Source organism: Mirounga leonina, unplaced genomic scaffold, assembly GCF_011800145.1.
Source record: "Mirounga leonina isolate KUSES-001 unplaced genomic scaffold, KU_Mleo_1.0 Mir_168, whole genome shotgun sequence".
NCBI classification, from domain to species: Eukaryota; Metazoa; Chordata; class Mammalia; order Carnivora; family Phocidae; genus Mirounga; species Mirounga leonina.
Window position 1 is genome coordinate 69,895,397 of NW_023270426.1, and position 12,445 is coordinate 69,907,841.

The 12,445-nt window shown below is 38.5% G+C and overlaps 1 protein-coding gene across 12 annotated transcripts in view; it reads left to right on the forward strand.

The window, feature by feature from the left end:
- PAM (peptidylglycine alpha-amidating monooxygenase) overlaps positions 1–12,445 on the forward strand; it is a 283,495-nt gene that overhangs the window by 124,163 nt on the left and 146,887 nt on the right. For all 12 annotated transcript variants that reach the window (XM_035014984.1, XM_035014985.1, XM_035014986.1 and 9 more), the window contains exons 2-3: positions 4,864–5,323; positions 6,264–6,384. In XM_035014984.1, the coding sequence (XP_034870875.1) occupies positions 5,235–5,323; positions 6,264–6,384 (210 nt within the window). In that variant the 5' untranslated portion in view covers positions 4,864–5,234. The remainder of the gene's footprint in view (positions 1–4,863; positions 5,324–6,263; positions 6,385–12,445) is intronic.

A 12,445-nucleotide genomic window follows, 5' to 3' on the forward strand; every position in this document is an offset into this window, starting at 1 on the left:
TAATCAAATGATTAAAGTTCACATCATCAGTAATGAGACAAATCAAAATTGCATGCCATCTTATGAGATGCTGTTGTAGCCAGCTCCCAGGAAGATGATCTTTGCCTCTTGGTATTCATGCCCTTGAGTAGTCTTTGTCCACACTAGTGGGGCCGACCTGTGTAATCATAGCATATTACAGAAATGATGACATGTGACTTTGGATGCTAGATGCTCACTCTGGGGGAAGACAGCTACCATGTTGTAAGGGCCCTTACACAGCCCTTACAGAGAGGGCCACATAGCGAGGAGAGGTTGTTTCTGCCAAAAGCAAGCACTAACTTGCCAGCCATGTGAGTAAGCCACTTTGCAAGCAGATCCTCCAGCCCCAGTCAAGCCTTCAGATGACTGTAGCCCTTGCCAACGTCTTGATTGCAACCTCATGAGAAAATCACCTAGCTAACCTGCTTCTTGTCCTTATGCATAGAAACTATTTGAGGTAATATTTGTTGTTTTCAACTACTAAGTTTTGGGATGATTTGATATGTGACAATGGACAGCTAATACAGAAAATTGAGAAGAACACAGCATCAATTTCTTGATATTCCTGTCAGAGATGCACAACTTGAATCTAGTCCTTGTGAAACAGAAAACAAATACTAATTGAGAGGCATTCTGCAAAATAACTGGCCTGTAGTCTTAATAGAGTCAAGGTCATAAAAGGTAAAGACAGACTGAGAAACTCTCTTGGAATGAAGGAGACTAGGCACACGACAACTTTACATGTAACACTTGATTCTGAACTGGATTCATTTGCTATAAGGGATATTGTTGGGATAGTTGGCAAAGTTTGGAGACTGAGGATTAGATGGTAGTAATGTGTTAGTGCAAATATGTTTATTTTCATGGCCGTATTGTGATCATGTAGTAGAATGTACTTTAAGAAATGCATACTGAAGTATTCAGGGGTGATGAGGCACCACATCAGCAATTTACTCTCAAATGGTTAAAGAAAAAAAAATTCTTGGGGCGCCTGGGTGGCTCAGTTGGTTAAGCGACTGCCTTCAGCTCAGGTCATGATACTGGAGTCCCAGTATCGAGTCCCACATCGGGCTCCCTGCTCAGCAGAGAGTTTGCTTCTCCCTCTGACCCTCCCCCCACCCCCATGCTCTCTCTCATTCTCCCTCTCAAATTAATAAATAAAACCTTTAAAAAAAAATTTCTTTGTAACTGTACTTGCAACATTTCTATAAGTTTGAGATTGTTTAAACATTTTTAATTATGCAAGAAGAAAAAATTTTGTCATAGAATATGACCTTGCCTATAAAAATAGACCCATCTTGTCCTTTTTTAAAGGGATGCATAGTGTTCAAGTTTTTATATCCAAAAAAATTTTTTTGCCAATCTCCCATTGATGAGCATTTAAATTGATTCGTTCTTTGCTATTGTAAACAAATAGTTCTTTGTTATATACCATGTCAGTAAATATCATTTTAAACATGTTTGTGCCTTTGTTCAATTTTTGCCTAAGAATAAATCCCTAGAGTTGAATTGCTGTGTGAATGGATATGCATCCTTTCATCAGTTTAATCGTAAGTCATTTGTAGGAAACCACATAAAATCTCCTAAAAGAAAATGAAATTTATAATTCGGGAGTTATTTTCATTGGTTTTTCTCCCCCACTAGAAAGTAATCTCTATAAGACTGAGAACTTTATCTGTCTTGATTATCACCATTCCCAGCATTAATAAACTCTCAGGCACTCAATAAATACTTGTTGCAAGAACAGTAATAGCGAACATATATTATGTGTCTGGCACTGTTCTAAGGCTATGAACTCATGTAATTCTTGTAACAGCTGTATGAGATAGGTAGTAGGATTATTCATTTTATTTTTGAGGAAATTGAGGCAAAGGGAGCCTAGGTACATGCCCAGTTTCACAAGGCTATTCAGTGATGGAGCCAGGAGTCCGGGCAGTTTTGCTTTGGTTTACAAGCTCTCAGCCACTATTCTACCTTGGTTCTCTCTTGTTGAATAAATGAATTAATGAATGAATAGCCAATATATTTATTTGATTCTTTGATCAATTACAAATTTCAACTACCTTTTTTTTTTTTTTTCTCAAATGAAAATTGAAAGGAATGGAATGCTTATACTTCATAAAAGCCAAGTTAGTTTTATGGTCCTCTGTACTAGGCTGTACTTATACTGTTCTGAAATTAACATCTGTACGGGTACAAACTATACATCATTCTTGCTAAGAATTTATGGATGTGGAAACAGAATATTTGCTTTGAATTAGAAATAAAATGGTAAATCTGTGTCTGCCCACCACTTGGGCTCTGCCTACCACTTGGGCTCCTCTGCTCCCACCCTTCCCTGAACCTGGAATATGTCCATCTCCCACAGAGGAAACCCAACCCTCCAAGCTCCTACTTCCACTGACAACTGCTTTACCTTTCTCCTTTTCTTACTCTCCTCTTGAAGGCTAAAATGATCTTTTCTTCTTCAAAATTCCTTGAATCCTTTTTATAGTACTATAGTATAGTATAGGAACACTACATTCTAAATATACCTTATATTAATTGTGCTAAGTCCTCATCTCCCTTAATAGACTGTATTCTCTTTCAGTTTTATTCATTTTATAAAACCCAACAATATTCTGAACAGAATATGAAATTACAAATTAGTTTTTTGGGTGAGGGAATGGCTTATCTCAAGGACATATATTTTGAATTTTTTAAATCCTAAATAAAGACTACTAAGATTTGAATATTATATATTCCACAATTATCAAGAATTATAAAACAACAAGTGAAATGGTTAGCCATTATATTTTTCATATGGTGATTTATATTATGTCTATAGTTTACAAGAACCAAGAAGCATAATTAGCTTTCATTTCTGTAGGACATTTTGTTCAGTTCATGGCTGTAAATATCAACTTTGCTTCTAACCCACAACTTCAGTCCTTTTCTTTTAGTGGGTGTTTTAGGGACATCAAAGGTAATAAAATTAATCAGAGATAAGTGGAGTATTTTTTCAAAGGCTAGTGCTTAAGGATGTGTTCCTGTTAGAGAATTTTAATACTAAATTTGTTTCAAGTGTTTGTATAATACCATATCTCCCTGCCAGCTGGAAGAAGGACTGTCCTTGAATCCTGTTCTGCATGAAATAATAAAATATAATCCCTTCTTCACATATATTTAAAAAAAAAAGAACTTCAGGGTATGTGACATATTGTCATTAGACAGGATTATATTTTGTTGCAAAGACAATAATAGAGCCTTCAAGCCAATTGTTTCTCTTCCCCCAGAAGGACTTCTTTCCTTTACCCACAGAATTCAGACAAAGCTGAAGGTTTTTGTTGCTGGAAGCTCAAACAGCAAGCCAAAGAGAAAGTTCAAACAAATATCATCAGTCTTTTAAAAATGTCATTGCTTATGTAAATTAATTGTGGTCTTTGGGTGCTGGTGAGCCTTAAGCACCCTTAGATCTGTTGGATATTCAATCATGTTTTATTTGTTTTGGATTTAAGGCATTTTTCTTCTAGAAAGCATTGACCATGAAATTTTCTGATTAAATTTAAGGTTAGTTCATACTTTTGTTGTTTTCTTTTTTTTTTTTTGCTTCTTTGTTTTTTTTTGTTGTTGTTGTTTTGTTTTTTAGATTAGCTTCAACATCTTGTGAATTCCAAAAGATAATTTAGAGGCTAATGTATTATTGTGATGCACTTGTATATAATCTTGCTGATTTTTGGTTTTTACTTTTATTCAGCTGGTTAATGGATTTGAGATTCCCAAACCATGTTTATAGTTAGTGATTAAAGTAAAACTTTAAGACATTTTTCTTTGGAACTACTTTTATATTGTGAATGATACATCTTAAAATAGTACCTTCTAACTAAAAGTTACAAACTTGATACATAGTCTGAAGTATGTTCAGAAAAATAGTAAAGTCAAAACAAGGATATTTCAAAATTTAGCCTAGGTGAGTCTTCTTTCTAAAATCTTGAGTTCTGCATGGCTTCTCATATACAGTTGTATTAAGTTCTTGGTCATACCCTTTGTAGATAGAATTTATTTGGGCCGCAGCTGAGATTCTCCCTACTGTTTCTAATTGCATTGCATTGTAAATCTCCAAACTTTATTCAGGAAAGAGTATCTTTTGGGAGGCATGCCTTATAAGTAAGAAATTATTACTTTGTGTATCCGATACAGGATTTTTAAATGGGCATTTTCATTTCCTATATCATATTAACTGTAGTTTCTTTATTTGCCTTAAAATTATCCTGAGAACTTCAGAGATTACTTCTTCGGTGATCCTTCTTGACAGGGGATATCTTTCTTCTTAAATCTGTAGCACTGTTGATGCACGGATATAAACATGCCTTTGTTCTCAAAGTCTTTTTCTATTTGATTACTCTTGTATCCAAGTGCTTTTTGTCTCTGCCTCTCTTCGTTTTTTTTTTTTTTTTCTCCCTTTTCTTGTACCTTTGTCATTTGTGTGAATAACTTTGTTTACATTCAGCGGAGGTATTAAGCGCATTTTTGATGACCAAAGGGAGTGATACAGGAAGTAAGGAGAAGAAATCCAGAGAGTGGGGTGGATGAAAGGGAGAAGGAGGGAAGAATCAGGAGAGGAAAAGGAGAGAGTGGGTGTGATGGAGGAAGAAAGAGCAAAAGGCAGAACAGGGGCTATAAGGGTCTGTGAGATCTTGGGGGCTGGTCATGAGGGGGGGGAGACCAAGAGACCAGCATTTTCCCCAGGCTTGGGCTCAAGCTTGTGAAAACTACTAATGTATTGAAGAATCTCAGCTGGGATTTGCTGAGGACAAATGCTGTAATGTGTTAGTCATCCATTATCTGCTTCTATTTTTGCAGGTTCCGAATGATGACTGACGCGGGTTTGTGTGATAGCCCTCACAGTCCCTGCCACTCCTGAGTGATAAGGACCGCGCGCGTCTAGCCCCGGCACCAGGGCAGAAAGGAGCCCAGGAGGGCGGAAAGCTGCCGCTTGCGCCCTGGACAGAAGCTCCGCCTTCGCACGGGTTCCTGCCCGCGGCTGGTGATCCAGACACCTCGCGTCGTCCAGCTCGCCCTTTCTCAGGCAGATGGTGTGTGGCCGCCGCAGGACGCCCGCCGCGCCCGGGCCATGAAGTAGCGGCTGCAGGCGGCGCCGCTGCCCGACCGCCGGCCCCAGCCCAGCTCTGCGCGGCCGGGTCCTCCCCCGGCGGGGCCGGAGCGGCGAGGACATGGCTGGCGTTCCCCGCCTGCTCGTTCTCCTCCTTGTTTTTCCCAGCAGCTGTTTGGGTTTCAGAAGCCCACTTTCTGTCTTTAAGAGGTGCGTGTTTATTTTTTAAAGCAGGCGGAATGTTTGGATAGCTCCTGTGCATGCCGTTGAAAATGTAACCAGAGTGTTGTAGAAATACGCAATGTTGATTTACTCTGCTGAAAGGACTTGGGATTTTAGCGCAGTAACTTGTTGTGAAGTCCTCCTTACAGAAAAAGCCCACTGTACTGTAGTCAAGCTGCACTGGCTTTCAAAACTCCAATTAGAAGTTGTGATTTCCAGTACTAATCACTGCCTCTTGGGGAGATATAGTAGAGTCCTTTAGGCTTGAACGCCTTCTTTTTTAAAACAGCTCAAAGAATAAAGTATCAAGGTAGATAAGTGGTGGGGAGAAGCAGATCATGGACTGTGATAGCTCAGGAGAAAACACCAAGCTGTATATACACTCCTCATAATTACCATATTAAATATTCATGCACTTGTACATTTGTAATGCACATAGCAGTCTTTCCCCCCCTCAAGCAGCTCTGCCTACGAACAATATTATTGTTGGTGTTTTGTTTCTGGCTAGTGATACTGGACACTCACAAAATAGTTACAAAAATTTTACTGGGTTATAGTTAATGTTTATGCTATTAGAAAACTGACATGCCTATGTTAATTTCTCATTTATTAATATTGTATTTTCACTAAATAGAATAAGTATATATTATGACAAGCTTTTATTGAATGGAGTTTTAAATGTAGCCTGCTTATTTGCTTTGATGATATTTTGTTTCCAAGTTGGGCATATGTTGCTCCTAGACTATTAAATGCAATTCTGATGTTTTAGAACATTATTTAGTCATTATATCTTTTAGAGTTGTCTTTGGATCTAAATCAATAATCTTTTATCTTAAGATCTTAGAATTCTTTTTTTCTTTTTTTCCTTCTCATGTTGAGTTAAGATTCCATTACGTTCAAGGATATTGAAATGCTCTTCTTTTTTAAGGTTTAAAGAAAGTACCAGATCATTTTCCAATGAATGTCTTGGTACCACCAGACCAGTAATTCCTATTGATTCATCAGATTTTGCATTGGATATTCACATGCCTGGAGTTACACCAAAACAGGTGAGAGAAATTCTAGATTTCATGATTCCTTGTTCTGTATATTATCTATAATTGAAGCAAGGAATTCATAGCAGTAGTAACTTCTTTGAAAGTAGGCATTTGCGGGTGCCTTGGGTGGCTCAGTTGGTTAAGCGACTGCCTTCGGCTCAGGTCATGATCCTGGAGTCCCAGGATCGAGTCCCGCGTCGGGCTCCCTGCTCGGCAGGGAGTCTGCTTCTCCCTCTGACCCTCCTCCCTCTCATGCTCTCTGTCTCTCATTCTCTCTCTCTCAAATAAATAAATAAATAAAAATCTTTAAAAAAAAAAAAAAAAGAAAGTAGGCATTTGCTTTCAGGACTTCTCGGGTAGGGCCAGAATAATTGAATATTATAAAGAAGAGTAAATCTTTCAAAGTAAATCTTTCAGTTAAATTTCTTTTTTAAAAATTTGCTCAGAGCATATTGTTATTTGTGTTTTGAAATGGAACCTTGGAAATTTATGTTTTAAAATTCTCAGTGGACTAATAGCCTCTGTATTGCAGCATGTATGTATGTATTAAAATATGAAAAATTATTCTAATAAAGGGAAATGATATTGAACAGCTGCATCTGAGAAATTACTTTTTTAAATACCCTTCTATTGCAGCCACAAATTGAGAAATAAAAGCATGTGTGTACTGCCAAGAATTTGCAAAACATTGCACCCTTTTAAAACTTAAGAAAACTGTTCATGCAGGTGGTTGATTATGAGTTTTCTTTGGTGTGATTTGCTTCTTATAAGAGATATATTTTGAGGAAATAATGGCAGAGCTCATACAAATGTGACCTCCAGAGCATTTTGAGTAGAACTAGGTTATTGCTAGGGCTTTCCCTATATTAGAAGATGCTCAAACTCACTGCTGTCATGTGTGCAAGGTGTTTCATTAAGCACAAAAAGGCCAGAATTAATTATGCTTTGCAGTCAGGCACTGCAGGGATTTATGTGTGTCATTAAAAGATAGTCTTCTCCTTTTGAAGGGCTGCAGAGACAGGGCAAGACCGGGGTGTTGTAGAGCTGCAGTGGCTGATGACTCATTGTTGCAGATAGCATTCTATTTTCTTTTCTTTTCTTTTTTTTTTTTTTTTAAGTATTGAGAAAATAAAAGTATTCTGCTTACTGGGGAGAGTTCTTTTGAAACTGACATTCAGATGCTCTAGGAAAATACACATGGTCCTTTTTGGAGGGGACTAAAATCGACATTCATTTATGTGAAAAGCTTTGTCTGATCTAGGTATCTACTTTACTGTTGTCAAAATGACCCTCACCGCCGTCCCCTGCCCATTCCCAAATGACCAGGCAGATGACTTGTCTGTACATTCAGTTGTTAGTGTCCTGGCCTTTAATTCCATAAGCTCTTGATTTAGTATTTAGTCAGAAGAGGTGTAATGAGATTGGGAATAGGAGAGACCAGTGACAGTTGCTCACTTGTGAAGTGTGCTTCTTCTCACTTTTTTTTTTAAGATTTTATTTATTTGACAGAGAGACACAGCAAGAGAGGGAATGTAAGTAGGGAGAGTGGGAGAGGGGGAAGCAGGCTTCCCCACCGAGCAGGGAGCCCAATGCAGGGCTCGATCCCAGAACCCTGGGATCATGATCTGAGCTGAAGGCAGGTGCTTAACGACTGAGCCACCCAGGCGCCCCTTCTTCTCACTTTTTAAAAGTGATTTTTTTTTCACCTATATTTGCTTTATATTAAAACTGACTTTATAATACCTTTTTAAAAAAATCAGCTAATTGGTCTTTAAGCACTCTTTTCCCACAGGAGTATTAATATTTTCTCAAATAGTCATTTGTCAAGGTTCATTATTAATCTGTTATTTTTTCTTCTCGTTATTTTACAGTAGTATTTAATTTAACAGCAATAATAATAGGTAACTGTGTCGGGGTCAATATTCTCAGAAAGAGTTCCTAGAAGAATTGATTATAAAAAAAAATGTAGAGAAGCTCAAATGTCATAAAACAAAATGTGTTTACTCTTTTTTATAATTATAATTATCAAAATAACTCCATGGCAAAAAGACCATATAGGAAGTTACCGCTTGTTCTTTTCCCCCATCCGCATGCAGTTTTGCCTCATGCAGTGGACACTCGCTGGTCGCCTTCCCAACAGACAGTTCCTCATTGCTCCTTCTCTTTAAACCATGTGGTTTCCATGAGCTTTCTAACCAGGATCTAGAAGTGGAACACATGGATGAGGATTAGGAAATCACTGCCCTCCCCCTCCCCTTCCACACTAATTGGTTCAGAAGGTGTGTGACCTGGACCAGTTCAATTAAATCTTAGGACTTTCGCTGGGAATGTGTTTTCGTGTTGCATGTGAGCACAAGGCACGTAGTCCTCAGGTCTGCTGCGTTCATGAGGGCAGCCATGCTTACGATCAAACTACTAGCATAGAAGGCAGTGCAGAGACCCTGGAAGAACGGATGTTCTTGGCTATTTAGGGAGTTTTCAGTTATGTTAGGCTTTTTGTTTCAACCGGATTGATTTGGGTTTTCTCTGACTTGTGACTAAAACTCCCTAACTGGGTAAGTGATTCTGTTGTTGTGCCTTGTCAGCTCAGAACTGGTTGTTAAATGTTTCTTCCACTTTCCCCCATCACGTAAATGCCACGAGTATTTACTGATTTGATCTGGCCAACCTATACCTCGTAAACCTTCATGAGAAATGATAGTTACACTCCCTAGTAAGGATAGCCAGAAAGATATGGACACAGAAACCCATTTCCCTCCTGAACTTGGGGTTCTTGGTGAGGAAGACACAGAGCTGTGGTAGTGTGAGGACTTTGGTAAAGAAAGTATTCTTTTCGCAAAATGCAGATTAAACTAAATTTAACATAGATCCTTAAGAGGAACAGAGATTACAAGGCTAGAAAAGAAAAATGAAACATATTAGAGGAAAGAAATAAAAGATAGAAGGAAAGAAAAAGAGTTGGTTCTCCTCCAACCCTCCCTCCCCCAAAATAAGAGAATAGAATGATCAAGGACAAAAATAAAGGGCAAAGGAAAGAATAAGTACAATCTGAAGAACAGAACATTTAAAAAATCTTAAAAAGGGGTGCCTGGGTGGCTCAGTCAGTTGAGCATCCAACTCTTGATTTCATCTCAGGTCATGATCTCAGGGTCCTGAGATGGAACGTCATGGGGGGCTCCCTGCTCAGCGAGGAGTCTGCTTCCTCTTCTCCCTCTGCCCCTCTCCTCACTCACACACACACTCTCTCTCAAATGAATTAATGGGCCTTTAAAAATAAATAAATAAACAATGAATTTTTAAAAATCTTATAAGAAAACAAGGAGTAAGGAAACATTTAAAAGCAAGGAAAGGCATTAAGGAGTTAAAATCTTTTTTTTTTTTTTTTTTTTTAAATAGCGGAAGATCAAGAAGAGCAACAAAATTTATTTATTTATTTAACTTATTTATTTATTTTAAAGATCTTATTTATTTATTTGAGAGAGAGAGCACAAGCAGGGGAAGTGGCAGAGGGACAGGGACAGAGCAGACTTCCCGCTGAGCAGGGAGCCCTATGCCAGGCTCAATGCCAGGACCCTGAAATCATGACCGGAGCCAAAGGAAAACGCTTAACCGAATGAGCCACCTAGGCGCCCCGAAGAGCAACAAAATTTAAAGAAGGAAGGAACTGAGCTGGTAATTGAGGCAGACTACGTTGGTTAAAGAGGTATATTTGCTCAACAATTTTTTTTATAACACACATCTTAAGTTTTGGCGATAACAAGATACATCAGTGAATCTGCTCTGAGTCCTTTCCTTGGGAAACTTGAGATTGTTGGGTAGGCCTGAATAGAGAAACAAGCAGATGCAGAACAGAGGTGGGGAGAACTTAGCTATAATACAGACACAGTTCAAGTAACTAATTTTGCTGGTGGAGTACAGGTCTAAATTAGTATCTGACCAAAGAATATCCAGTCATGTCAGGCCTCTGAGTTGCTGTCCGTTCTGCCATATCATAGACTTCATAGCAGCCTTTAAGAATTGCTCTTGTTAAACCAGCGCTGGAGAGTCTGGGGAAGGTAGTTGAGTTATCTACTGCAATATCAATTTTATATTCAACGTAAGCTCACTCTCTTCTGTGACTTGAGAGTTTCTTTCTGTCCTCCTTCATAAATTTCTCCTTCATTAGTGTTTTCTCAGCCTTTGGGAAGCTAGGGAGAAGAGTGAGCAGCCAAGCAGCCTATAGTAGAGGTAAAGGAAGCAAGATCTGGCATCTGATGGCACAGAGCTTCAAATCCAGCAAAGCCGAGGAGTCGTGGCATCTTGAGGCTCTTCTCTTAGCACTTTGTCTTCTTCATTTGACTCCCTTTTTCACCAAAGGCCCTGTGGGGTTTTGCTGTCACCAGTTCGTATCAGCAAGCAAAGCAGTTCGATAAACCGCCAGTTCCTGGTCCTAGGAAGGCGCTACCATCGATTTGGTGTGTTAACTGTCCCATGGACATTTGATTTTAAAATAAAACAAATGAGACATAATTACGATGATTTTACTAAAGTCCACTGTCTAAGCCTAAGCCAGATCTAGTGGGTCATATGGGCTTCAGGGCCAGGTTGAGAGCCTTCTCCTTTTAGCTCCTGCAGTGCCGACTCATTTATGGTTTTTAACCAGCTAGGCCCGCTCCTTCATCTGTGGACAGAATAATAATTTTACCTACCCGGGACTGTTTTGAGGACTGAATCGGACTGTTGCGAGTTCGAATCGTTATTGTTATTTTGTGTGTGGAAGGAAATGTGAATGAGTCTTAAGACGGGAAAGAAATTGCCAGCCTTTATGCTTTCAGAAATAACTTCCTAGAGAAGGTGAGACATTGTAATAATTTTGAAAGAGAGGAAAGTTAGCCAAATGAAGAAAAAGAGAAAGTATGAACCTGGGTAAGAGAAACCTGGAGAAAGTAAGCGGGGAACTCAACTCAGTCTTGCCGTGTGCTCATTCCTTAGTAATTTCTATTAAAAATGGCCCTCATCATCAGAAAATGAAGGAACATTGAGAATGGATATGCTTTTCTCAGAGTTCTTATATATCTTTCATATATATCTTTCATACTGCTTAGGAAAGAAGGTATCAAAAGCCGTTTCATCAGTATGAAGCCTTAATTTTTTTTTTTAATACTAGTTTGAAATTAGCCTGGATTTCTTCACTTTGCTAGGAACTTTGTACATTGGCCTTACTTACTAAAAAAAAAAAAAAAAAAAAAAAAAAAATCACTCTTGGGGTGCCTGGGTGGCTCAGTCGTTAGGTGTCTGCCTTTGGCTCAGGTCATGATCCCAGGGTCCTGGAATCGAACCCCACATCAGGCTCCCTGCTCAGCGGGAAGCCTGCTTCTCCCTCTCCCACTCCCCCTGCTTGTGTTCCTGCTCTCATTATCTCTTTCTCTGTCAAATAAATAAATAAAATCTTAAAAAATAATAATAATAACTCTTACCTAACATAAGTCTTTCCAAATCCTAGGTTTATATAGCACTTTATTTATTTGTATCCCTTGGGTCCTCTGCAATCTTGGTTTAAGGACTTACTAATGTAAACTGATTTGTAAAAGATACAATTTTACAGAATTAAATATTTTCGTTGAACCTGATAACTTTAAGTCATGTAATAATGGAATGTCTTTCCATTAGGATATGTTAGGCTGTCATTAATGTGGTCACTTTCCTCCCTTATTTTGGGAGCATTTTGAGAACTGTAAAGGAATGCACCTTTTCCTTTTTGAACCTCTTGCAGATTCTTGTCTCATTCTGTAGTTGTGTTTTGAAGAGTCACAGGTTATGCTTTGAAATCAGAAAGCTGCCTTCCCCTGTGTTCCTGAATACAAATGTCTATCGCCAGGAACACCAGGAAATGGAACAATTCTGAGTTTAAAGATCATATCAGATATCTCTGAACAGCAAGTTGAAAACCTTAAATTAGAGTCTTAAGTTATCATTTATTTTACAATAACCTGGAAAGAAGGTAGCATTGAACTATAACCAGGATGAACAAAGTACTCCTATGATTTTTTCTCAAAAGCTTCCCACAGTGTTTCTCTTTGCTTTTTTTCTCAAA